The 26044-nt window shown below is 61.1% G+C and overlaps 10 protein-coding genes across 10 annotated transcripts; 5 read left to right on the plus strand and 5 right to left on the minus strand.

Annotated features, from left to right (window-relative positions):
* Window positions 1–732: 732 nt before the first annotated feature.
* PAN0_001c0079 (rab GTPase activator) lies at window positions 733–2174 on the plus strand (the record flags this gene model as incomplete). Its single annotated transcript, XM_014803699.1, has 2 exons — window positions 733–748; window positions 832–2174. 2 exons carry the CDS (start codon window positions 733–735, stop codon window positions 2172–2174), a joined length of 1359 nt encoding a protein of 452 aa, XP_014659185.1.
* A 493-nt stretch (window positions 2175–2667) lies between these two features.
* On the plus strand, window positions 2668–4269 carry PAN0_001c0080 (uncharacterized protein; the record flags this gene model as incomplete). Its single annotated transcript, XM_014803700.1, has 1 exon — window positions 2668–4269. The coding sequence occupies one exon, from the start codon at window positions 2668–2670 to the stop codon at window positions 4267–4269; it is 1602 nt and encodes a 533-aa protein (XP_014659186.1).
* An 89-nt stretch (window positions 4270–4358) lies between these two features.
* PAN0_001d0081 (uncharacterized protein) lies at window positions 4359–4981 on the minus strand (the record flags this gene model as incomplete). The annotated part of the gene is made up of 3 exons (XM_014803701.1): window positions 4359–4445; window positions 4532–4673; window positions 4740–4981. 3 exons carry the CDS (start codon window positions 4979–4981, stop codon window positions 4359–4361), a joined length of 471 nt encoding a protein of 156 aa, XP_014659187.1.
* A 361-nt stretch (window positions 4982–5342) lies between these two features.
* Window positions 5343–6248, minus strand: PAN0_001d0082 (stress protein DDR48; the record flags this gene model as incomplete). Its single annotated transcript, XM_014803702.1, has 1 exon — window positions 5343–6248. The coding sequence occupies one exon, from the start codon at window positions 6246–6248 to the stop codon at window positions 5343–5345; it is 906 nt and encodes a 301-aa protein (XP_014659188.1).
* Window positions 6249–9800: 3552 nt separating this feature from the next.
* Window positions 9801–15422, plus strand: PAN0_001c0083 (SNF2 family helicase atpase; the record flags this gene model as incomplete). The annotated part of the gene is made up of 1 exon (XM_014803703.1): window positions 9801–15422. One exon carries the CDS (start codon window positions 9801–9803, stop codon window positions 15420–15422), a length of 5622 nt encoding a protein of 1873 aa, XP_014659189.1.
* Window positions 15423–16292: 870 nt separating this feature from the next.
* PAN0_001d0084 (uncharacterized protein) lies at window positions 16293–16993 on the minus strand (the record flags this gene model as incomplete). Its single annotated transcript, XM_014803704.1, has 2 exons — window positions 16293–16667; window positions 16871–16993. The coding sequence occupies 2 exons, from the start codon at window positions 16991–16993 to the stop codon at window positions 16293–16295; spliced, it is 498 nt and encodes a 165-aa protein (XP_014659190.1).
* A 2321-nt stretch (window positions 16994–19314) lies between these two features.
* On the plus strand, window positions 19315–20003 carry PAN0_001c0085 (uncharacterized protein; the record flags this gene model as incomplete). The annotated part of the gene is made up of 2 exons (XM_014803705.1): window positions 19315–19732; window positions 19843–20003. 2 exons carry the CDS (start codon window positions 19315–19317, stop codon window positions 20001–20003), a joined length of 579 nt encoding a protein of 192 aa, XP_014659191.1.
* A 114-nt stretch (window positions 20004–20117) lies between these two features.
* On the plus strand, window positions 20118–21959 carry PAN0_001c0086 (uncharacterized protein; the record flags this gene model as incomplete). Its single annotated transcript, XM_014803706.1, has 1 exon — window positions 20118–21959. The coding sequence occupies one exon, from the start codon at window positions 20118–20120 to the stop codon at window positions 21957–21959; it is 1842 nt and encodes a 613-aa protein (XP_014659192.1).
* Window positions 21960–22112: 153 nt separating this feature from the next.
* PAN0_001d0087 (alpha/beta-hydrolase) lies at window positions 22113–24020 on the minus strand (the record flags this gene model as incomplete). Its single annotated transcript, XM_014803707.1, has 1 exon — window positions 22113–24020. One exon carries the CDS (start codon window positions 24018–24020, stop codon window positions 22113–22115), a length of 1908 nt encoding a protein of 635 aa, XP_014659193.1.
* A 1270-nt stretch (window positions 24021–25290) lies between these two features.
* On the minus strand, window positions 25291–25658 carry PAN0_001d0088 (splicing factor 3B subunit 5; the record flags this gene model as incomplete). The annotated part of the gene is made up of 2 exons (XM_014803708.1): window positions 25291–25462; window positions 25570–25658. 2 exons carry the CDS (start codon window positions 25656–25658, stop codon window positions 25291–25293), a joined length of 261 nt encoding a protein of 86 aa, XP_014659194.1.
* Window positions 25659–26044: the final 386 nt, after the last annotated feature.

The raw sequence follows: 26044 nt of genomic DNA on the forward strand, positions 1-26044 counted from the left end.
CACCGACACGGCCAGGCAGCCTCCCAGCCTGCTCGGCTCGAATCCCACCCAGCGAATGCATTATTGCAGCGCGCTGCAGGCCGGGGAAGCCCACCAAAGCTACCCGCCCACCCTCGTTTCTTCTGGCTGTCTTCCTACGACGTTCTGAAGTTCTGACGGCTGATCGAAGCGCGCTCGTGAGCTGCTTTCGTCTTCATCAGCATTCTCGATCAGGTCCATCGGCACATCCGCCAAAGGATCCCGGAAGGTCGAGTGATTTCGTGGAGAGCGGCGGTCGCTTGAAATAGCATCGTTCCTCCACTCAAGGCAGGGCCCCCTTTTTTTTGGTGCGCAAGCGTACTGCGAACGAAGATCTCACACACTCAAAATCAATTTTCAATGCGTGGGATGTGGAACAGCCTGCGATCGCTGCAGCCTTGAGTGGAGCAAAAGAGCAACACAAGTGCACACAGCGCGAGCCAACTTATGCATGCACAATCCACCTCGGCGCAAAATCGAGGCACTTGCACAGCCAGCTAGCCAGACACGCAGCCCCGCTCGATTAGCGATTGGCCGACCGACGGTCAGACCAGCACCAGCGCCACGCTCTCGCTCACGCACGCTCTCCCACACAAAGCGCATAGCAGCACTCGCCGTGACCCCTTTCGCGAGTGTGATCTTACCAACCCTCACTGGACACCTCCACCACCCTTTCCCCCCTTCACACGCAATCCCGTCGACCCCCAAGGCATCATGGATGAGAAGTACGGTGAGTACAGCGCACAGGCGCCCGTATCGCATCATGCTTGTTCTCGCATCTTACTGAGCCTCCAATCTTCGATCCTGCTGCAGACGCCGTCATTCTCGGCACTGGTGTGACCGAATGCGTCCTCTCGGCGCTGCTCTCCGTCGATGGCAAGAAGGTCCTCCACATCGACCGAGGCCAGGTGTACGGCGGCGAGATGGCCTCGCTCAACCTCACCCAGCTCTACGAGAAGTTCCGTCCTGGTGCCGAGCCGCCCAAGGACTGGGGCCGCGACCGCGATTGGGCCGTCGACCTGATCCCCAAGCTCATCATGGCCAACGGTGAGCTCACCCAGATGCTCGTCCACACCGACGTCACCCGCTACCTCGAGTTCAAGCAGATCGCCGCCTCGTACGTCTACCGCGACGGCAAGATCGCAAAGGTGCCCGCCACCGAGATGGAGGCCGTGCGCTCCTCGCTCATGGGCCTCTTTGAGAAGCGCCGCGCCAAGAAGTTCTTCGAGTTCATCCAGAACTGGCGCGACGCCGACCCCGCCACCCACCAGACCCTCGACCTCGACGCCGACCCCATGGTCAAGGTGTTTGACTACTTTGGTCTCGAACCCGGCACCAAGGACTTTATCGGACACTCGATGGCCCTCCACCTCGACGACTCGTACCTCCAGCGTCCGGCTCGCGAGACCTACGACCGCATCATCCTCTACACCTCGTCCATGGCCCGCTACGGCAAGTCGCCCTACATCTACCCGCTCTACGGCCTCGGCGAGCTGCCCCAGGCCTTTGCGCGTCTCTCGGCCATCTACGGCGGCACCTACATGCTCGACAAGCCTGTCGACGAGATCGTCGTCGACTCGGACACGGGCAAGTTTGTCGGCGTGCGCAGCGGCGACGAGACGGTCAAGGCCGACATGGTCATCGGCGACCCGAGCTACTTCCGATCCGGCGTCAACGGCAAGGACAAGGTGCGCGAGACGGGCAAGGTGGTGCGCGCCATCTGCATCCTCAAGCACCCCATCCCCAACACCGACAACTCGGACTCGGTCCAGCTCATCATTCCGCAGAACCAGGTCGGCCGCAAGCACGACATCTACATCTCGGGCGTCTCGAGCGCCCAGAACATCGCCGCCCGCGACTTCTACGTCGCCCAGGTCTCCACCATCGTCGAGACCGACAAGCCCGAGCTCGAGCTGCGTCCCGGTCTCGAGCTTCTTGGCCCCATCCTCGACAAGTTTGTCTCCATCAGCCCGCTCGAGGAGCCCATCGAGGGCGGTAAGGAGGACAACATCTTCATCACGCGCTCCTACGACGCCACTTCGCACTTTGAGACCGTCGTCGAGGACGTCCACGACGTGTGGAGGCGGATGACCAACGGACAGAAGCTCGTGCTCAAGAAGCGCGACGACTCCGAGGGCGCCCAGGTGCAGGCTTAGGTTCTGCTGTAATCGATACCTCTCCCTGTCCCGCTTGCCTTTCTCCCTTCCTACTCGCTTTGCAACAGTCGGCCGTAGTCTCATCTTTACATGTTTATTGAAACCGCAGCCGCTACAAGACCCGTGTCACGACGGTGCTGTCGATGCGTGCGGCCTGCATCAGTCTGAGCAGAGGTTGTTTGGAGAGGATGTGTGGCCGAGGTGGGGCGGTTCTGCGCGTGGAGGTTGGTGCGAGAATTGTTTCGGGCGAGAAATTGGATGCGGATGGAAAGTCGGTTGCACGCGCCCTCTCTCTGAGGCCGGTCTTCGGTCTTTCAACCGCCTCGACTTAGCCGACGACATAAGCGGAGACGTGGAACGCAGGCAGAATGTGGGGTCCTGGTCGACATGCCGCCGTTAGCGCTCTCCTTCATCCTCTTCCACATCGACCACCACAAAATCACGCTCGACGGCTCAACGGGACCTCGATTCATCGTCGAAACTCGCAGTTAGCATGGCCGACGACACCAAGGGCGTTGGCGAGGGATCCTCGTCCCCATCGCTCGCAGCAACTCAGGCGAGCGACAGGAGTCAGATCCTCGCCCAGGCGAATCGATTCTTGACCTCAGCCAACGTCTCAGAGTCTGCATCCGACGAAGACAAACGCGAGTTCCTGCGTTCCAAGGGCCTGACCGAGGACGAGATCTCGCGTGCCTTCCAGGATGCCAAGTCTCCCGTCGAAGGTCTCGCCGCTCGTCAAAGCGGCGTACAGCCTTCCAACGCTGGTGATCTGGACGCCTTTGAGATTGCCGCCCGCCAATTTGATGATCCGATCAACGCAGACGCTATTGCACCGCCGCCAAAGTCGTACCCGAACTCTCCTCTCGCTCTCTACTACGACTCTCCCGCATCCCAAGGCAGCACCATCGCCCATTCCGATCCGCACAAGCAGGGCGGCAACGCTGCCTCGCCTCTCACACGCTACCAGGTGCTGCTCCAGTTCTTCCGCACGCTCAGCTACATGATGATGCTCGGAGGCGGCCTCACGGCGATCGTGGTCTCGGCGTACCGCGCCTACATCTTGCCAAAGATCACCGCCATGTTCGACGCAAGGAGCATCGTGCTGAAGCACCACATCATGCTGTTCGACAAGCTGAGGAGCAATGTCGCCAGCCTCGCCACATATGTCCCCGTCCAGCGCGCGAGGATCGGCGCCGACGAAGCTTCCACGAACGTGGCTTCTTCGCCGCTCAAGGGCGTGCTGAAGAAGGTTCACTTCCATGACGATGTCGACACTTCTGCCAAAGAGGGCGAGAAGGAAGGAGTCAAGTTGACGCAGCGCGCCAAGGATGCCAAGGCTGGCAGCGAGAAGATCGTCATGCCCGGTACTGATGTGGTCGTCGATGCCAAGACGCCGCTGCTTGCAGAGGGCGCCAACGAGGCTGATGACGACGCAGACGCATTGGCTTCCGAAGAAGGTGAAGTGGAGCCAGCCAAGCTCGAGCCAATCGATGTGATGGCATCGATCCGGGAGAGCATGGCAAGTCTCGCGGCTGCACTGCGAGGTGACTTGGCCGGCAACCCTTCGGCAGCATCCACGGGCGCAGCACCGAGTGTGTCGTCGTCCCCATCGCGTGGTGCCAGGGTAGCGAGTGTGGCCGATGCAGGATCTGGATCGGACGAGTGGGAAGACGAGGACACGGAGGCGGATGGATCGGATGACGACGACGGGCTCGAATTCGACCCGTACGGCGCGTACCAGAAGAAGCACAAGCATACGCAGACATCCGCAACGGCAAGCTCCGGCCCAGGCTCGGCGAGTCTGGCGGGCCTCAAGTCGACTCTGGCCAGTCTCAATGCGGATATCTCGACACACGCGTTTGCGGCCACCTCGTCGAGCAGCTACTCTGGTGGAACCTTCCGTTTGGGTCCCGGGTCGAGTGGTGCGGAAAGCCCCAGGTCAGGAGATTTGGGCCAGGTCAAGGCAGAGATTCGCAGCCTCAAGGGGCTCTTGCTCAGCCGAAGGAACTTTCCGTCGTACGGTGCGCGGCCGCCTCCACTTCCCGCCGCTGCAGCTTCATCTATGGACGCGCGCACTTCTTCCACTGTCGTATGATGCAAATCGAGGGCAGTTGATTCAACGGACCGGCATAGTCTCAAGCGTGTTATGAGGTGAGTCGGAATTACTCTGTGTGTGGGATGGCGCTATGCGGGGTTGGAGGTTGTGAGCTCGTCGCAGGCGCCGTAGCGTGCATGGATGTCGCCCGAAGGCAGCTGTTGGAGCTCGGCGATCTGTGATGCAAGGCCGCCCCAGGGCGAAGGATGTGGGTCAGCATATATTGCTTCGCGTTAGAGCTGAGCGTGTGGACGGGGCGTACCTTGTCAAACACGAGCTGGGTGGCGTCTTTGACGTGGTTGTATTGGGTGAGCAGCTTGATGTACTGCTCGACTATCTGCTCGGCCTCATGTGGTGGCAAACCCTTGGCTGCTCTTGCCGCATTGTGCGTCTCCAATCTCGCACTTTTGTGCGGAAGTCTGTCAGTTTTGGGGCTCGAGATGACTCGTAATCAGGGTGGGGAAACTTACGAAAGAACAAGTTCGGCTTCGGTGATCTCGGTTTGGAGCTCCTCAATGCTGCGAGGCGCAAGTGGTGCCAACACCGGCTTGATCGGGGAGGATGTGGAAGATGGATTCGGCTGCGATGGTCGTTGAGGCAGACCGCTAAGCGGGCGGAAAGCAGCCTTGAGGACTGCTGTAGACTTGTCACCCCGCGAGCGGGGCGGCAGCCGCACACCCTGCGATTTCGAAGGTGACGCTGATCGTCGCATCTCCCCCTCAACCAACTTCACTCGGTCTCTCAACAGGACGCAGGCATTTGGTGGTTCGAGCTCATATGCGTCGAGGAGGTCAGGAGAAAAGGCCGGGAAGGCAGTCCCGAACAGGAACTCAGCCCGAAAAAAGGGCGCACGGATCAGGCGCATTTTTTGACAGCCACCTTCCTCATCGGACCGCCTCCGAATCAAACGCTCATATCGAAACCTCATCACGATCGACACATCGATTGAATAGGGCCTGATTCCACGGAGCATATCATTTCATCTTTAGCTGTGCAAGCACATTCCGGAACTTGGTATCAGTGAACACGGTGGTGCAGGAGCGCAAAACCAACGAGCAACCCGGCGTGGCCGCTTAGTAGTCGTTGTTGTTGTTGTTGCTCGAGCCGTACGAGTCGCTGTTGTCGTTGCCGTAGCCCGAGCCGCCCCGGCCGCTCGAACCGTAGGAGTCGTTGTCGTTGCTACGGCCGTAGCCGCCGCTGTTGCCGCCGCGGCCCGAGGAGCCGTACGAGTCGTTGTCGTTGCTGCTGCCGAAGCCGCCCGAGTTGCCGCCACGGCCAGACGAGCCGTAGGAGTCGTTGTCGTTGTTGCGGCCGGACGAGCCGTAAGAGTCGTTGTCGTTGTTGCTGCCGTACGACGACGAGTTGTTGCCGCCACGGCCGGTCGAGCCGTACGAGTCGTTGTCGTTGTTGCTGCCGTACGACGACGAGTTGTTGCCGCCACGGCCGGTCGAGCCGTACGAGTCGTTGTCGTTGTTGCTGCCGTACGACGACGAGTTGTTGTTGCCGCTACCGTAGGAGGACGAGTTGTTGTTGCCGCTGCCGTACGAGTTGTCGTTGTCGTCGTTGTTGCGACCGGACGAGCCGTAGGAGGACGAGTTGTTTCCACTGCCGTACGAGTTGTCGTTGTCGTTGTTGCGGCCGGACGAGCCGTACGACGAGGAGTTGTTGTTGCCGCTGCCGTACGAGTTGTTATCATTGTCGTTGCTACCGTAGCTGCTGCTGTTGTTGTTCGACGAGCCGTAAGACGACGAGTTGTTGTTGTCGTCGTCGTTGCTGCCGTAGCTGCTGTTGTTGTTCGACGAGCCGTAGCTGTTGTTGTTGTTCGACGAGCCGTACGAGTCGTCGTTGTTGTTACCGCCGAAGCCAGAGGACGAGTTGCTGTTGTTGTTGTTGTTCTTGTTGCCCGAGAACTGGTTGATCAGGTCCTTGCCTTGCTCAGAGCCGGCGAACTCCTTAGCCTTGTTGATGAAGCCCTCCATTGTGAATGTGTGTAGAGTGGTCTAAGTGTGTAGAGGTGTGTGAATGTGTGATGTGTATGCTGGAGGGCGACGAGATGGACAGATTAGGTCGACGTTTATATAGCTGTGGTCGAGCAGTCGTGCACGCCCAGGACTCGCACCTTCGTGCATCGCATTCTGGCGCGGTTGAGCTTGACTGCTCCAGAGCTTTGACTGGGCTTCAGCATGCCAAATCACGGCGGCATGTCAGGCGGCATCTCGAGCGGCAGCGGCAGAGAGAGGGGGGAAGGACTGCTCAAAAGTGCCTGGAGGTGCCCCGTGCGCTCGCGGACGGAATGGCCGAAGCACTGTAGCGTGCTCGGCTCTGTGCCCAGCTGACCTGTCTGTGACACTGCCCAGGGCCACGGGTCAAGGGCAGGCGGACTAAACCAGAGCCATTGCATCATGCACGAACGCTCGACGCACGGGGGTTGACGTGACGGCCGTGCCATTCACGGCACGGGCCTCGGCCTGGCCAACTCGCTGCCGAGTTGCCACCTGTGCATTCCCATCTGCTTTGCGAGCACGCAAGCTTGCCTCGCAGTGCGGGTCCGGTCGCGGCTCCTCTCCCGACACAGAAGCCAGCAGCCTTTTCGCTCCTTTTGGCAAAGACGTCCTCCGCAATACACGTGCTTTGGCTGGGTCTAGACAGGTGTGAAGGGCGCTTTGGGCTGTGCTGGACAAATCAGGGGCTGTCGGGTGGCGGAGGCCGAGAAGGGCGAGTGGATGCACGCCATGACGACAGCAATTGGCACCGTGCGTTGCGCGTTGGAGAGAGCAACACAGAGACAGCGGGGCGGCAGGCATTTCAACTCCGGTCGCTCTAAATTCTCCTGCTGCGGAAGAGAGTCGGTTTGAAAGCTGGGAATAACTTAGGGCCGCCGCCCCGCAGCGGTGAACCGTGCGTTGTTGCCTCTGCCCACCTCGCTTGTGCGGGCGGGCGAGTTGGTGCAGCTGCCAACGTGGAATCGACTTGGGCCGAGGCGAAATGTGACTTGTCAAATTCACCACGCCGCCTGCGCTTCTCTCGCTCTCGCCTCTCGGCTGGCAGCTTCCCGCGTGCGTTCTGTCGACGTCTGCAATGACGGAGGCGGCGTGCACACTTGCGTCCAGGCTGCATCAGGGCTGTGCACGCTTCGGCTTTGGCTGCAAAATCTTTGGAAGAAGCGGCTGTGCTGGCCTGCGCCGGCGACCCAAAGCGACGCGGTCTCGACCTCGGCGAGCGATGTACACCAGACGCATCGCATCTTTCCTCTTTGGGCTGCGTGCATAGCGCACCCGCTGCCGGTAGCAGCTGGCGGCCCCGCCGGTCAGGTTGGATCACGCATCCTTCTTCTCGCTTCCTTGCGATGCCAGTCCCGGTTTACGCCCGGCTTGGAAGCGCTTCGACGTCGGCCAAGGTGTTGTAAGGCACGGTGGATCGCCGGCGTGTGCCTGCGCTGCTGCTCTAGCTTGCGCCGGCTCGGATGGCCCTCGCCGGTGTCAAGGTGCCGCTTCGCCAGTGAGTGCAGCGATGGCATGGAGCGTCGGCCATACCTTGCGTTCTTCTCGGACGACACGGCGTCAGCTTCCTGTGTCGGGACCTGGTCTCCACCCTGGGCCTGTCCTTGTCGTATGTAGCATGCTCAGTTGCCTCGGGTCAGTTCGTCTGCAGTGTCGTGAGCGAAGCGTCAGGAACAGACGATCCCCGATCGTGGCTGTTGCACGAGCCGACCCCGATGGGGTGAGACGGATGTTGGTACTTTCGCTGCCTCCTTTTTGCTGCCTCCTTTTTGCTGGGCACTTTTCCTTTTTTTTCTGGCACCGAAAGTCGATTTGGTCCGAGCTTGACCCTGACTTGTGGCTCAAAAACAGTGGAGACCCGATGCATCGGGCATGCGGTAGTCTCGGCCTGACCCCACGGGAGCTGCCTCTATCGGTAACCCCCACCCGCCGACCGAGTGTGATTGACGGCGGAGCCTTTCATATCTTGGCAGCATCTCCGAAACGCGGCGCTCATCGCAAGGGTGAGGGCAAGTAGGCTCGACCGCGAATGTGATCGAAGGGAGGGAATGCGGACAGCCGCTGCTGCCGCCTCCACACGGCTTACCCGGCGCCTGCACCCGGCCACGCCTACAGGCTGGCACGCTGCGCAGATCACCGAGCTGTCAGCCGCCCTGCCGAACGACACCGGGACAAGGGCGAGTCTGCCAAGCAACCGGCTGCCGAACAACGCTCGACGGACCTCTGATTGCCAGCCATGAGGCAAGACGACGACGACGATGCGGCATCGCCCCGAGTGGCGCGCGCGAGCTCGCAGTCACACGCTCCGATTAGCCAGGGCCGGGCGCGCTCATTGTGCTGCATGCCTACTTTGCACACACGCCCACGCTCCACGACCCAATTCGAGATCGGCTCGTGTGCATGGCGTAAATTTTTTCCCCCCAGTGCACCTGCGCTCTGGCAACGCATGGTGGGCGGGCAGGAAGAAAAATACGAGCGAAAATACCAAACGGCGCGACGGTGGTTGGGCCAAATGAGAAGAAGAGCGCATCCGCACGGGGCGTCGATTGAGCAGGAGAGGGGCGACGCTCCGCATCAATCAGCCCAGCCAAGCCAAGCTCAGTCGGGACAGCCAGTTCAGCCAGTTCAGCCAGGCCCAGAGAGATCTCAATATCGCCTGGATCTGCACCGACGCGCCTGCCCAGCGCCAGGTTTGCAGCCGATGGAGCAAGCACAGGCTTGGCTCAACGAGTCCCACCGTCAGCGGCTGATTGAGCTGCTGTTGGTGCTACTGCTGCAAGGACTGACCGAGCGCGCGTGTGTGCGGATTCCAGTTCGCCATCCCAGTCCTCGACCCGGCTGCGGCGCGCGAGGCTGTCGCTCGCACGGGTCTGCTTGGAACTGCTGCGTCGGCAGAAGCGGGAAAAACGCGAGCCAAACAGCCGCTGACTGAGGGAGCAAGCGATGCGCCGAGAGTGACTGCAAACCCGTGAATATCGAGCCAACCAGCCAGCCGCGCCGCCGCCGCTAGCTCAGAGTTGGGCTCAACTCAACCTGGCGGCAGCACCAATTTGGGGCGCTCGATGCGCACGGCATGAGCAACGGCCCTTTTCCACTTGCACCACGCTCGACTCAGCACGATCGTCTCGCAGCCACACCCCCTTCCCCCTCGCCGCGCGTCGCTGCATCCTTTCATCCACCACCACTTACCCCTCCAACCCCCACGAAGCATTCGTCGACACCTCTGCGGTCCACGTTTTTGCTGTTGGTGCCGACGTCGCTCCTGCAACCCAGTCTCACAGGGTCTAGCGATCGACTGGAGCTCTTCCACTCCATCTCCCGGCAAATCGTCACTTTCGGACGGAGGGCTGGCGTCGCCTCAAACGCACGGCCTGGCAACGCTTTCCACCGGAGGCTGCTCTCAGCGCGCGCCAGAAGCCTTCGTCGGCGTCGTTTGACTTGGGCCTACTCCATCCTCCCTCGGCCAAAGTTGTCTGGCCTCACCGCCGCCCTCGCTCCGGGCCATCACCACACACTCGGCCCAATTCCGAGATGAGCGGCGAGGACAGAGGGGCTTCCTACCGCTACTCTGGGCGGTCTGCTGCCCCGATGGCAGACGCCTACGGCAGATACGACCCCGGCAGCAACCCCGAAGCGGCGCCCTACCCCTACGACAGAGTGCATCCCAGCGAGTATGATCGTCGCCGCTACGATCGGGTTCAAGCCACCTATGAAACCGCCCCATCGTACGCCGCGGATCCTTCGCGCTCACCTGCCGCGCATCCCGACTACCGCCGCTCAGCCCAACCAGCATACAGGTACGCACACGACTACTCCGACCGTCCCTTGGTCCAGCAGCCTATGGATCGCGCCACTGGGCCGCGTCTATCCGACCCCTACCGAGCCGATTACAGGGAATACGACGACAGATCATACGAAGTGTCGAGATCCGACCCGTACGCATCGCGCTCGCGCGCCGTCCGCCGCGACGACTATCCGTCAGCTCCGCTCCACGACCTCGACAAGTCCAGGCACGAGCATCCTGCGTACGATCGCTACAGCGTCAGAGACGAGCCTCCCCGGCGAGCAGTCGCTCATCCACACGCCGACGAAATGTCCTATCGCCGACCCGAGTACGATGCCCATGCCCGCGAGATTCAGCCTTCGTATCGACGTGGCGCGCACAGGTCTCCGGTGCTGCCATCGCAGCCCGCTCCCAGCGAACATGCGCACAGGAACGACCTCGCTACCCGCGACTACGATGCGGCTCCGAGCAGGGACGCCGAGCTGCGCGACGCTCCCGATAGCCCCCCGAGACCCTCGATGTCCATCTTCAACATGCTCAACGACCGCGCGGCCAACGGCGATTCACACTCCTCTCATTCGAGCCCTGCCAAGTCGGTTGTGGCGGCCGAGTACGACAGTCAGCGTGCAGCACAGCCGCATGCTTCCCAAGCCTCGCTCGGGGCATTCGACCCGGCCAGGGAGTCATCCGGCAGCTCGGCTCGCGGCGCTGCTTCTCATCCGTCCCGACGCGACGAACGTCATCGCAGGCTCGACTTTACGCCCGAACCCGAGGACGAGGAGCAAAGCCTCCACCCTCACAACGGAACCGCCTCCAAATATCGCCCAGACCTTAACGAGAGCAACACTGAGGCGCCTGTCCGCGTCAAGGAAGAGCCCTATGCATCCGCCCGAATGGCCGACGATCTTTCCGGCCCCAAGGCGCAATCTGCTGGGGCGCCGGACACTCTAGTGCACGGAGCTGAAAAGTCAGAAGTCCCGCATTCTGCCATCAAAAACGGATCTGCGAAGGCCGGGCTCAAGCTGCGCAACAATCCGCTCCCGCCGTCCAAGAGCACCTCGAGCTTCGTGGCGCCGCCCCCTCCCGCCAAGAAGAACCGCGACCCAGACGGTTGGGAGAGCGACCTGTCCAACGACGAAAATCGATCCGCCTGGCAGCCTGAGCTCGACGACTACGTCTTCGACATGCAGGAACGCCTGCGCCTCATCGAGGATGCATTCGAGGCCAGCCTTCACGAGAAGCATGTCGAGGTTGAAAAGCGAGTCGCTCGCGCCTACGAGGGTCGTCACTTTGCCATGCTCCGACAGGTCCGCATCCGCGAGCAGCAGGAGGCTTCACAAAGGGACATGGAGCGTCGCCACAACCACGTGCGCCAGCAGCTGGACCACGAGATCGATCTTGAGCTTCTCGGCACCTTAAGCGACGGCCAGGTGTCGGGATCCAAGGGCGCAAGGAGGCGAAAGGGCGGCCGAGACGCAGACGACGTCGACGAGCTTCTCCGGGACGGCGACGAGGACGACGCCGACAGCGACGACGTCGCACTCGCCGATATTGCCGCCCGCACCAACGGTTCGCGCGCCAACATCATCAAGCTCAAGCGCAGCAAAGGCAAGCTCTTAGCCGCCGGCGGCAAGAGACGTAGGCTCGATGCTAGCGGCGCGGCTTCGTCGCCTGCACCTGGATCCGATGCCGACTCCACGCTGGCGGATCTCAATGCTGCCTTTGATGCCGACGAATCTGCATTTGCCTCGCGTCAGGCTTCGCCGATCGCAGACGACGCCAGCTTCGCTCTCGACCTAGACGCGGCGGGCAAGGTCCCCATCGACTCTCGTCGCGCACAGCAGCTCGAGGACGCCCACCGACGCATCTGGACAACCATTGCCAAGCGCGACGTTCCCAAGGTCTATCGTACGGTGCTCCAGAGCGCATCGAGCAAAGTCATGTACTGGCGCCGTCTTTCGAGCGTCGTTCAGCGCGAGGCCAAGCGAGGCGCCGCCCGCAACAACAAGACGGTCAAGGACGTCCAGCTACGCGCCCGCAGAGTCATGCGCGAGGTTCTCGTCTTCTGGAAGAGGAACGAGAAGGAAGAGCGCGAGCTCCGCAAGAAGGCCGAGAGGGAGGCGCTCGAAAAGGCGAAGAAGGAAGAGGAGATGCGCGAGGCCAAGCGCCAAGCTCGCAAGCTCAACTTCCTCATCTCGCAGACCGAGCTCTACAGTCACTTCGTCGGCAGCAAACTCAAGACCGCCGAGGCCGAAGAGTCCGAGGAGACCGCAGGCAGCAGCAAGATCATCGATCCCAACGGCGTGCCTGCCATCGACCCGCACGCCGAGGTTGCCGATGCGGAAGCCAGGCTCGCCGAACTTGACGAGATCGACTTTGACGACGAGGACGAGAGCAACCTCCGTGCCCACGCTGCTCGCAACGCACAGGAAGCCGTGCGGCTTGCCAAGGAGAAGGCCCAGGCTTTCGACGTGGCTGCTGCGGAAGAGAGGAAGCGAAACGAGGCCTTGGCCCGCGAACGCGACGGGCTGGACGCCGGTCCAGGCAAGCAGATCGACGAAAAGGACCTCGGCAAGGCCTTTGACTCGGACGACATGAACTTCATGAACCCCACCTCCATGGGCGAGACCGAGATCAAGCAGCCCAAGATGCTCACCTGCCAGCTCAAGGAGTACCAGCTTAAAGGTCTCAACTGGCTCGCCAACCTCTACGAGCAAGGCATCAACGGCATCCTGGCCGACGAGATGGGTCTCGGCAAGACGGTGCAGTCGATTTCGCTCATGGCCTATCTCGCCGAGGTGCACGACATCTGGGGCCCCTTCCTCGTCATTGCGCCCGCTTCCACGCTGCACAACTGGCAGCAGGAGATTAGCAAGTTTGTGCCCTCGCTCAAGGCTCTGCCGTACTGGGGCAACGTCAAGGATCGCGCGGTGCTGCGCAAGTTCTGGAATCGCAAGCAGATCTCGTACAACCGCGATGCGCCTTTCCACGTCCTGGTCACGAGCTACCAGCTCGTCGTCTCGGACGAAAAGTACTTCCAGCGCGTCAAGTGGCAGTACATGATCCTCGACGAGGCACAGGCCATCAAGTCGTCCAGCAGTATTCGATGGAAGACGCTGCTCGGCTTCAATTGCCGAAACCGCCTGCTGCTCACGGGTACGCCCGTGCAGAACTCGATGCAGGAGCTCTGGGCGCTGCTCCACTTTATCATGCCCTCGCTCTTCGACTCGCACGACGAGTTTAGCGAGTGGTTCTCCAAGGACATCGAGAGCCACGCAGAGCAGAAGGGCACGCTCAACGAGCATCAGCTTCGACGTCTGCATATGATCATGAAGCCGTTCATGCTTCGCCGCATCAAGAAGAACGTTCAGAACGAGCTCGGCGACAAGATCGAGATTGACCTCTTCTGCGACCTCAGCGCGCGCCAGAAGATGCTCTACCGCGGCCTGCGAGCCAACATTTCGGTGGCCGAGCTCATGGACCGCGCCACCTCGAACGACGAGGCGGGCTTAAAGAGTCTGATGAATCTCGTCATGCAGTTCCGCAAGGTGTGCAACCATCCGGAGCTCTTTGAGCGTGCCGATGTGCGCGCGCCCTTCGCCTTTGCCGATTTCGCCCGATCGGGATCGCTGGCGCGCGAGGGCGACCTGTTGAATCTGCCGCACTCTACCACTTCGCTGATCGAGCTGCAGCTGCCGAAGCTGCTCGTGAGGGAAGGCGGCCTCTGCGACATGCCTGGTCACGAGAGTCGCAAGGGCTTCGACACGGGCTATCTGCAGAATCTGCTCAACATCTGGCGTGCGCCTCATGTGTACGAATCGCTGCAGCGAAAGGACTCGGCCTTTGCTTCGTTGCCGCTCATCGGCGTCTCGGCGTCCGACGCCGAAAGAGCCGTGCATAGCAGCGGCATCAAGCGCATCTTGGCTGCTGCGGCCGAAGAACGCCGCTGGCGCTCCATCGAGGCGTTTGCAAGCGACGACGACTTTGCTGCGGCGTCACTGCGCCCCATGGGCAAGGTGCTGCGACCGGTACCGAGCACCTCGGGCCGGGCGCCATCGTTGCTGATGCCCCTGGAGGAAGTTGCGGCCGACTACCGACGCCACTCGTATCTGGCGAAGGACTCGGCGCGCGCGGTGGTTGCGCCAGCCGTGGCTCCGCCGATCCGACTGTACAGCAACGACGGACCGTTCATGCAGTCGCAGGACCGATTCACGCAGGATCCGCAGGTGTCTGCCACGTTATTCGGACTTTCGCCGGAGGGACGCGAGTCGGTGCAGCGCGTGGAAGAGCTGGAGCGCGATCTGCCGGATGTGCCGCCGCAGGGCGTGCTGCGCGACTCGTCGATCGACCAGCTGCCGTACAACGGCATGCAGGTGCCGCAGATGAACAAGCTGATCATCGACTCGAGCAAGCTGGCCAAGCTGGACGTGCTGCTGCGCGAACTCAAGGCGAACGGCCACCGCGTGCTGATCTACTTCCAGATGACGAGGATGATCGACCTGATGGAGGAGTACCTGATCTACCGACAGTACAAGTACCTGCGTCTGGACGGTGCGTCCAAGATCTCGGATCGCCGAGACATGGTGACCGACTGGCAGACCAAGCCGGAGCTGTTCATCTTCCTGCTCTCGACGCGTGCGGGTGGTCTGGGCATCAATCTCACGGCGGCCGACACGGTGATCTTTTACGACCACGACTGGAACCCGTCAAACGACCAGCAGGCGATGGACCGAGCGCATCGTCTGGGCCAGACGAAGCAGGTCACGGTGTACCGACTCATCACCAAGGGCACGATCGACGAGCGCATTGTGCGACTGGCGAGGAACAAGAAGGAGGTGCAGGATATTGTGGTGGGCAACAAGGCGTACAGCGAGACGGGCATGGCCAAGCCGCAGGAGATTGTGTCGCTGCTGCTGGACGACGACGAGCTGGCCGAGTCGATGCTGCGCAAGAAGCAGGCGGAGGAGGCGCAGACGGCGCAGGACAAGGCGGATTCGGCTCGGGCCATGGTGGCCAAGCGTCGGCTCAACAAGGACCGCGCTGCGGCGGCGGCGCAATCGCCTGCGCCGTCGGCCGGGCTGCAGTGGTCGCTGGAGGAGGACGAGGACGACTTCTTTGGCGCGCGTCCGCCGAGCAAGGCCGAGACGGATACTGCCGAGACTACGCCGCAGCCGCCCAGCCGAAAGCGCGGTGGACCGAGCAAGCGCGGACGTGCGAGCGAAGCGTCGGAACGCATGACGCCGCTCGAGCTGGACGGAGACGCGTCGATGGCGGGCACCGAGGGAGCGTCTTCGCCGCTCAAAGGAAAGCGGAAGGCCAAGAGTCACCGCAAGAAGACGGTCGACGAGCTCGCCGGTGTCGACCTCTAAGCTGGTGAGCGGCGAGGTTGTGTTTCATCGTAGGCTAATTAATCTCTTGGCAGTGTGCACTCGCGAGCGTGAAGTGCATTGTTCGAGGCTCACGTTGCGCGAGCTATGGCGGAAGGCTGCCTCGAAGTTTGATCTCGCGGTGCACGAAGGCTCTCGGTGTGCAGATAGGGGTTTCAGGTTGGGCATTACGGGTGGCTTGTGGCGCTGGGGATCTGCGCCGAGCGTGGATGCACGCGAGACCTTGGGACGCCCAAACGCCGCGCACCATGGCATAGCTCTCTCGCTTGCCTGCTCTTTCACTTTGCAGGATTCACACACTAGCCGATGGAAGAGGTGTTGGCGAGTTGAAGTCAGGCTCAAAGCATGTTGTCATCATGCGGGTTCTTAGTGTGACGTGCTAGGATGAGGTCGGCAATGGAATCAGCGGTGAAAAGGGAAGCTCATGCATCGAATTGGATCGCTCGTCTCGACAGTAACATGTCGTAGTTACGCTCATGGAGCTGGGAGTAGAGTAGACGCTGTCTCTACGGCTGGATCGGAAGAAGTCTTGTCCGCTCCCGGAGACCGAGACGGAGCAGACCGCAAGAGGGGACCGATTCGAACTTGAGCACGAGTGAGAGGGGGAAAGCAATGACGGCGAGATGCTGCGGGCGTGGGAAGTGAGGACACGAATGCATGAGGAGCAGAGGCCGTCTAGCTGGCCAACATCCAGGTCTCACCCTGCTCTGGACCGAGGAAAAAAAATCAAATCCGTGGTGCAAAAACCAATGCAGCGCGATACAGCCGACGGAACCGCCGTGCTGGCAGAGACAAAACCTGGCGCTGCTTTCACTCGTGTCTTGTCATCATCGACCATCGTGCACGCTCTAATCATGCGTCAATTGCAGCATTATTGGCGGATGTAGAAACTCGACCGAGAGAGAAAGAGAGACAAGGTCGAATGCACAACAGGGGCAAAGTGAGGGGTTGTTGCTGGCTGCGGGAGGAGAAGCGCACTTGGTTGCCAGGAACCGGTGGTGCTATGCGGAACGAATGCTCGGAGTGGCGCTCTGCTACTGCCGATGCACGGAAGGCATCGTCGACCGCCGCATCCTTACCTCGTGCGCGTGCACAGCTGATCAGCGTGCTCTCGAAATGGGAACGCTTTCCTGAGCCCGCACGACACACGTTTGAAAAGACGATACGGGCGGAGGTCGGAGAAGCGAGCGCGTGGTGCGTAGAGGATCGACCCGCTTCGCAGAGGTACTGTATTCGAGCGGAGTAGCACACATGGCGCTCAGGGTCGCGCAAACAGGGTTGCGAGTGCAAGCGAGGTGGGGCGCACATCCGCGTCGCGTGTGGGTGTCGGTGTGTGTGCCTGGCAGCGTCCCGCCAAGCGAGGCTCGTTGGATCTTCACAGCCCGTGACCGACACTTTGTCTTGGCCGACACGAGCATCCATCCTCGTACTGTGTCCATATCAGACAGCAGATGCAATGGATCATCGATGCCCTCGAATGCACCGAGGCCAGTTGCAGCTTCGGAGGTGAGGCAAAACGAGAGCGGGTGTGGATGAGCCAAAGGTGCATCCATCGGTCAACGCCCGAAGAGAGTGGGAACTCCACGACAGCTGAGCTCTGAAGCTCTCGAGCAGTGCCGCTTCGAGGCTCGCCGAGCTGCATCGATTTGGCCAGGGCATTGCATCTCGCTGGCGGTCGTAGCTCGGTGCAAGCCCCAGCTATTTCCAGTGCAATGCCATACGCTGCCCTAACGGAGTTGCATTTTCCAGCGCACGGCAGCTGTCAGCTGCGACTTCATGCGGAGCATCCGGCCGGATCCGCTTTTGTTCAAAGCAAAGCGTGCAGACGGTGCAGCTGTGCAGCCGCGCCTCGTTCGAGTTTTTCCCACACTGCTTTGGCCACGCGTCCAGATGCTGCTGCTCCCCCCGCGGTAAGTTTGCTGTAGCTCAACCCCACCACATCTGGGTCTCAACCACGCCCGCATTCAATAGCGTCTTCTCTCACAGAACTTTTGCCCTTCATGCCGCCAGCTCATCCGCCGTCGGCCGAGTCTGCATTGCTTTTCCAAAGATTTCCCGGGTCTGGCAAAGTCAGCATGCAAATCGATTCAGTGTCTAGCCCCTCCCTGCCTCTCTCAACCCAACAGTCGGCGCTAGCAACGCTACAGTACTCTATGCATGCTAGCCTTGCCAAATGCGCGCACAGGATTCGTCGATTTGCGTAAGGCCCATGACGACGATCGGCCGCACCAGCCCAGAGCAAAGTGCCAACCCGTGTCCGCGCTGCCTTTCCGCAAGCGTCCTCGGATGTACGCACCTCAGCCTAGTGCATCTTCTCAGACTGACTTCAAAAGCGAATGAGGGGACTTGCTATCGAGCAAGCAAGGTGGAAGTGAGCTCGCTGGTCGAGGCGTGCAGCGGGAGGACCACGTTTCAACACGCTAGTCTACTTTAGCAGGTGGGAGAAGGGGGTTGAGGCTGGATCATCGAATCGCCGCCTCGCCTCGCTCGGCCTTCGACCCTGAAGAGCTCGGATTCTAGCCCGTGGCCTTTTGAGTTGAGTGAAGCCCAAAAAATGCAGGGTGCGAATTTCTCGAAAACATGGCCATGCACCTGCCTCCTCTCCTCTCCTCTCCTCTGCGGCTCTGCTGCTCTGCTCTGCTTTCTCGGCGCTGGATGGCTGACAGTTTCGCTTCCACGACACACAGAGTCCCGCGCCTCGAACCTGAAATTCGCAATGCCTCTACGCCACGTTGATGGCACTGCCAGCAACTCGCAGCAACGATCTTGCATCGGATTCCTTCTTTTTGCCTGGTCGAAAGGAGGAGGCAACGGCCACATGTCGACAAAGAATACCGCAAAGCCCAGCTTGGCGTAGGGACCGTGCACTGTGAATGCGAATCGCAGCATCTCGCTCCATCTCAACTTGCTCTTCGTGAGACAGGCAGGCAAGCAATCTATCGCAACCACAGTACTCTCTGTATCAAGTCGCATCGCATGCGTATGGCTCGGTAAGAAGGTCACGGGAGAAGGAGCTCGTCTCGTCTCGTCTCGTGTCCGAGTCAAAGCAGAGTAGGGAGGGAGAGACACCTCGGCCAGCAGCCTCCCGCGGATTCGAATCGATGCGTTGGTTTTTCGACTTTTTTTTTTTTGTTGTCTCCCCCCTCTGGCTTGGGTCCTGGATCGATTTTTCCTGGCGTCGCGCAGGAAAAGGTGGCTTCGCATCCTGCCCTAATGAGGGCGCGTTCACACTGGCACCCTGCCAGTGTGACAGGGCCGTCGAGGCACTGCACCAGTCTGGTCAAATGCTCCCGGTTGCTCCGAGGCGTCGGTGGACCTCTCGGCCATGTCTCTGAACCGGACTCGCCGCCGCCTCGTGTGTTGCCTCGGATTGCCATGTGGGAGAAATTGAGCACGAGATTGCATTTTCGATGCGCCCCCGCTGGCAACGCAGCTGTCTCTCGCTTTCTTTTCTCACCGAAAACCAAGCGGTGGGCACCTCTCGATCGGTCCTCGCTCGCCCTGCCCATCCGTGCCCATCCGCTTCGAATCGCGTCGAGAGCATCTGGCGTGGTGGATTCATTTCCACTGCATCTGGCCTCTGTCGCCCTGCATCAGCCACTTGCTGCCGCTGCTCCCCGCTTGCCTGCCCTTGCCTTTTGGTGCCCATGGCGAGCTTTCGTGTTCCTGGCGGATTCCCTCTGCCCTTTCCTGGCGAGATGCACCCTGATTTTTTCCGCCGCCTCTCGCCTCTCGCTTGTCTTGTCGCTCTGCCTCTCCCTCTCCCTCTGCCTTGCCTCGGTCTGAATGAAAAGCCGGTCGCCGTGCTCTCCGCATCAGCTGCTTTGCTTTGCTTCGTTTTGGCCGTGTCTGCTGCCCGCGTTTGAATCCACAAATGCGTCTCTCTGGACCGCCATCGCCCCTTCGCTCTGGCTGCAGCGGCACCTGCAGGGCCCTCTCTCGCCCTCGTCCTCCTCTTCGTCTTGTAGTGCGACCCCCACGGAGCTCTGACTCTGCTGCTGCTGCTGCTGCTGCTGCTGCTGCTGCTGCTGCTGCTGCTGCTGCTGCTGCCTCCATTGATCGTGCACTGTGCCACTCTCTCTCTCGTAAACCGGTGCTTCTGATCCCGCTCCGCTTGTGCGTGCTGGTCCTGCTGCTGCTGATCCCCATCCGCTCGCGCTTTCCCCCGCTCCTCCTGGCCTGGCTCGCTCGCTCATTCGCTCCTCCAGTGCTGCCGTCCATCTTTGGCGGCATGACTGCGCTCAAAGTTCCGTCTCCGATCCACTCGCATCCCCTCGTTCCTACCGACTTGGGTGTGTGCTTGTTTGGCCCTGACCCGCAGATTCCCCCTCGTGTTCCTGCTCGTGCTCCTCCTCGTCCTGCTTTCCCGCTCCAAATCAACTCCGTCAACTTCCCTTTATAGATCCGTCCCTTCCCTGCCTCTTCCACCCCGACTTCCCTGGATGCCCCGCTCAACACCGTCTCCGCTCCTTCTCGGATAGCTGCCCCCAAAACACCATCCCTATCACCACCACCATCACCACTACCACCATCACGACCTCCTTGCCTATTCTCGCCTCCTGATCGCGCGCGTCCGCTCTTGCAGCTTCTACACACGACTTCATCTCGCTTGGTCGTCATCGATCGCCTCGCTCCGCTGCACCGAGCCCACACTCGACCTAACCGCGTCGCTCCTTCATGTCGGCTCGTCCAAGCCTACCAGCAGCCAGCATGACGTACGGAATGGCTCCTCCGATGCATCCGCATCACCTCTCTCACGCCGCCGACGCTACCTCATCGCTCCCACCTCAAAGCTACGCCGCCCACCAGCAGCAACAGCAACAGCAGCAACAATCGCAGCAGCAAATGAGCCAATACGGTGCCTCCCAGATGGGCTCCAACTTTGCCTACTCCCAGGGCTTTTACGGTCACCCCTCTCAGCACCATCCCAACGAGGTTCAATCCCAGCAGCACGCTTCGGCCTACTACTCGCATCCCACCTCGTCGCCACAGATGGACCCTAGCGCCCAGATGTACGCCGCCCACCAGATGAACCACCCCGACATGATGGCTGGCAGCCAGTTCCAGGGCCACCACCCTGACCTCCTCGCCCACCAGCACGGCTACGCCGCTCTCCAGGGCGCCGGCATCCGTCCCAAGCGCAAGCAGGTCAAGAACGCCTGCATCAACTGCCAGAAGGCATGCAAAAAGTGCGACGAGGGCCGCCCCTGTGGCCGCTGTGTCAAGTACGGCCTCGTTGACACCTGCCAGGACAGCGCCCGCAAGGAGAGGCGACGAGGCATCAAGCGCGGGCCATACAAGCGCAGGGCCACCACCGGTTCCCAGCCCACCAACCCCGCCCTCTCCGTCTCGGGACCCATGTCCTACGGCCGCGACGGCCACATCTCGCCCTCCAGCCGCAGCGACGGCATGCTCGCAGGCACGCCAGGCACCGAGTCCAGCTTCTCCAGCCCCGCTTTCGGCACACAGGCGCTCGCACCGCGCCCACCCATGCCGCTCCAGATGCCCAGCAACGGATGGCAGCCCAGCAACCCCAGCCCCATCGGCGACGACCGTGACGGCCTCCGCGCTCGATACGGCCAGTCGACGGCATCTAACCAGCAGTCCTACTACGGCTATGAGCAGGACGCCGCCCACCACGTCTACGACCGTAGCTCCTCAGCACCCGCCACGCAGCCTGGCTCCATGCTCAGCCCCATGGGCCGCTTCCCCAACTCGTCCACGCCCCAGTCGTCCACTTCGCAGCTCCCGAGCCTCGGCTCGCAGGCGTCGGCCAACGGCAGCTACCTCGGCGGCGTCTACGGCAGCGGCGCCGGCCGCATGGGCGCCATGAGCAACGGATCCACAGGCTCGCTCCTCAGCCCGCCGCTCCACTCGTCCGCCTCCAGCACGAGCTTCCTCTCGGCTTCGTCGGCACCCAACGGGCTTGCGCACCACCGACTGCACTCGGACAGCAGCCTGGCCACGCTCAGTTCCAACGGCGCGTCGAGCAGCACAATGTCGCCGCGCACACCGCTCAATGGACCGGGCTCTGAGCCGCCGCTGCTCTCGCCCTCGGGTAACAAGATGTCGGGCTTCGCCCCGCCTCAGCCCACCGTGCCGACGGCATCGGGCACGTTCCTCCAACAGGACACCTCGCGTCCGTTCCCGCTCAAGATGCCCAAGCCCGCCACTCGCGGTCGCTCGGGCACGGGCAGCTCGTACCTCGACCAGCCTCTGCAACAGCAGCAGCAAGGCTACTACGCCAACAACCTTGCGCCGATCAACGTCAAGCTGCCCATGCAGCACCAGCAGCAGTCGCAGCCGCAGCAGCAGCAGCAACAGCAGCAGCAGCCGCCACAGTTCGGTCGATCGAGCCCGTACATGGCGGTGCAGAGCCTGGATGACCGCAGGCAGTTCCTCAGCAACACCACGCCGCGCATGGACCTCTCGCCCAATGCGGGCATGATGCCCATCAAGTCGGAACGCGACGTTGGCGCGCCCCCGCCCGCTCCTGCCGGCTCGCTGGGTCTGGCGTAAGGATACCCGCATCTTCGCGCGTGAGCGCCATCCTCTTTCTTTCACTCTGTATTCTTTTGTACCCAACCTCAACTCTCTCTCCTCTTTTTTTGTTACGGATCGTAACGGTGTTTAGATATCCCCCGATGTGGAAATGGAATCGATGTGTCTATGTCATGCGGTGCGCTTGTGGATGTCGTGCATGGAGAAGCCCGTCTGGCGATCGACCGAGGCGAGGAAGAAGCCCATTCCCGTCCAGAACTGTTTCTGAACCTCGCTGCCCGTCCAGAAGGGGCACAGCGAAGTGTGGTCCAGACCGTCGATCTCGAATGTGTACCACCGATTCGGCGCAGGTTGAACGAGGTCCGTCTGCACGCTGTGGGTTCCATCGGGGTCGACTGCTTCGGCAGTGGCCTGGATGGCCTCAGAGGGCGGCAGGCTGGGGAGGAAGGATCGGAGGTCTTCCTCGGATGGCGTGACGAGGGGCGGATCGTCGCCCAACGCGCGCAGCGACGTCGAGAACGCAATGCGTGCAGCCGAAGTGGCCGAACCTAGCATCGACTTTGTCTTGCGCGCTTGCGTCGCAGGCACGGGGAGCAGCTCTTGATGCTCGGATCCCGCGACTGAGGGGCGGAGGTCTGTCGACTGGGGCCGTTTCTTGCGCGTGCCAAAGGGGAGTGAAGCGGGCATGCCGTTGAAGTGTGTGCATCGAGTCGGATCGCAGTCGAGCGGATGAAACTGCGATGCTAGCGGGACCACGCCGTCGTTCTGCCACCATGCCGATGATAGCTCCGCCACGCGTGCCTGCACGTCGTCACCATCGCTCTTCTCCGCAGCCGAGAGGAAGGATGGCGTAGGCTGCAGACGCGAGTAGTCGAAATGCCCAATCAGATGCGCGGTCAAGGTCAGCGGCGATAATGACCAGTACGTCTCGGGTCGGTGGTACGATGGTCCCGCCTCTATGCTGCTGGCTTCGGGGACCGTCATCCCGCCTGCATAAGATCGGTACCACGTTCTTCCCTCGCGCGAAGGGTCGATGTCGAGACCCCAACCGTCCTCGGCACGGTCTTGGTCGCGTTCGGCAAATGTACAGTCCCAAGGAGCACAATCGCGCCCTCCTGCCCAATCGCTCTTCCACAGCTGCTTGAGGAACTCGCGCACGCCCGAAGCCTCATCCTGCGTGGTCCAGTCCATCTTTGAGCCGGCTTGAGGAACCGCCGGGGTTTCCGGTGCTGGCGCGGCCGTGTCGGCGGCGATTTGGGAGCGACGGATGGCTTTGCGTCTGGCCGAGAAATGCCATGCGTCGGCATGCACGTCGAAGGGCAGATCGAGCCAGGCGGCAATGTGGATGAGCTTGCTGAGCATGTCACCGAACGAGAACATGCGCACCTTGGGATACGGTAGCGGCTCGCTGCCCAGGCTGTACACCAGCGGCGTACCCCTAAACGGCGATGATACCGACGTGACCGAGAGTACCAGGTCTTGAGCCTTCCACTTGCCAGCGTCACTGCTGGGAATGCCGAGGGCGGCATCGAAGAATCCCTGTCGCAGTAGCTGTTGCAGCTTCAAGATGGTGGGGCCTCCCAGGCTGTGTCCTAGAAAATGGGCTGGTAAGCCCGGTGTGTCGCTGCTGGGACCCCATGTCGGACACAGTGGCTGGGCGTAGTGGCGTCCGAAGCGCGAGTGGCGATGTTCGCGCGCATGCTCGGCGCCATAGTCGACCGTACCCCCGCGCAGCGCGTAGAAGAGCTCGCACGCTCGATCGTGCAGACTCGACACGGGCCCGATGGGCGCAAATACGACCGCGCGCGAAGAACCCAACCCCGACCGTCGTGAGCGTGGCGATGAAGGTGGCGAGGCTTGATCGACTAGCTGCTGGTGGCCGACTCCGAGGTAGGTGCGGAACTCGTTGCCCCACACCACGCTTTGCGCCGCCGACAGAAAACCCTCGCAGATGATTAGTGGCGGGATTGATGCTGCCCCGCTCGAATCGTCGCTGCCAGTAGAGGCATCTTGAACCGAGTCGGTCGAAGGAAGTGAAGAGGTGGAGGACGTGGCCGCAAAGGGCCAGAGTGTCGGCATGGACGCCGAATTATGTGTGTGGGTATAGAAGGTCGTCGAGTGGTGGTCGCAGCATACGTGCTATCGATGGGCCGCACGAATCTTCAGAGTATCAACATGGTGGTATGGAGGAACAAGACAGAGTCGTACGACCAAAGCACGCTTTGTTGGGTCAGGGGCAACATTCTAGACTCGGGAAGTTTGCATTGCCGAGAGGGCTCTTCGCACTGTTGCGTGTGAGGAACGGATGATCGCCAGCTGCTTCGCACGAGGAAGGCGTGCAGGATGGGCTGATTCGGACCAAAGAAGATCGGCGCGATGCCGCAGGCTCGGTTGAGCGGATCGAGCCGAGCCTTCCAGCTGCAGTTTTGAGCTGCGGTGCGCGCTTGGAGCGCTCTATTTGGCAGCTGCAGTGCCCGCTAAGCCTCCACACTGCCGAGCCAAGCCGAGACAAGCAGAACCCGAACAAATCCTACGGAACTCGGAAGGCCCCAGCCAACGTCGTTCCAGCCCTGTTCCTGACTCCCAAGCCTTGGCATACAAAGCAACGCATTATGTACTGCAGAGAACGGTGGGTTGATATCTGCGGCCATAGAACCTTGAAAGCACCGCATCCCGTCCGATCTGCGAAGTTAAGCAAGGTATCGCCTAGTCAGTACTGCGGTGGGGGACCACGCGGGAATCCTAGGTGCTGCAGTTCTTTTTTTCTACTCTTTCTCTTTTTGGGCTGGCCAGGACCTCTCGCTCGATGAACAGACACTCTCCCCGCGCCCGTTACAGGAGCTCGTATCAGATTGCAGTCAAAGCAAAGTCGTTGTTCAATCACGTCCTTATTGAATGGATGCAAGACTCGAAATGAGGAGGAATGTCCCTACCACCGCCTCCCTCCGACGTCCGGGCGCTTTGCAGCGAGATGGACGCCACCAGGTTCAAGTTGCGCAGGCAGCAGCAGGCCCAGCGCAGCAGACACCGGCGCAGATGCTTGTCAGCGTCGTTGCCAGAATTCACCGCACCAGGAGATTTGATCTTGGTCCCAGCGAGCGCCACGACAGCCCATTGGAAAAGGCAGCGGGTGACTCTATAAGCCAGGACCGTGAGGGTCTCAACACACACACGGAGAAAGAGGGGAATAGGGGAAGGAAGGGAGCGTATCGGGGAAGCAGCGCAGACAAAGCGGCGTCGCAAAGGTCGTTGATCGTTTGCGATGCATTGGCGGTACGTTACAGTTGATCGACATTCGGCCTTGGGTATCACGGGAAGCTCGGGGTATCGAGATGGACTTCAAATCCAATTAGTCGTCCTCCTTCTGGGGCGGAGGACCGCAAGGCTGCAGCATCTTTTCGGTGAGCTCGAACTTGACGCGCGCCTTGCATTCTCCGTCCGCCAGCGCCGAGTACGCCAACAAGGGCGGATGACCCACGATGGACGAGCTGGTGTCGCGCATTTGATGCGTGATCCACTCGCTGTTGCAGTCAAAAACACAGCAGAGGAGCGAAAAGACGATACGGTCAGCTCCTGACAGCCATGGAGCAGAGACACGAGAAGCAGAATGCAAGCAGCGGGTACTCACTACTTCTCGGTGTCGGCGTTGATGGTGCCGGTGTATCTGCTGTGCAGATGCTCCAGCTGTGAAGCCGCCGTGTATCGTAGATCCGACATGCTGGCGTATGACCTTGCCCGTGCGATGGACGATGTGGTGGGAGGAGGGCAAGGGTAGAGCAGCTCGGCCGTCGCACTTCAACTCCAACTGCGACCCGACCTTTTTTTATTCGCTTGCTCACCGCGCTCTCGATTGGCTGATCGACCCTCACGGCTTTTGTGAAGTCTGTCATCATGACAAATTACGGCCGTGCCACACACGGAAATTGAAATCGCCGATTGAGGGCAGACGCGTCTGATTTGCTGGACGTGACGCAGTGCCAGCTGCCTTATGCACTCCGACCCCTGGCTGCGATGGGCCTAGGAAATGGAACTGCAACGCGGGCGGAGACAGCCAACGCATGGCAGCCGGCAGAAACAACCAGACGACAATCCTACCCCTTGCC

This window comes from Moesziomyces antarcticus (genome assembly GCF_000747765.1).
Source record: "Moesziomyces antarcticus DNA, scaffold: scaffold_v10001, strain JCM 10317, whole genome shotgun sequence".
NCBI lineage: Eukaryota > Fungi > Basidiomycota > Ustilaginomycetes > Ustilaginales > Ustilaginaceae > Moesziomyces > Moesziomyces antarcticus.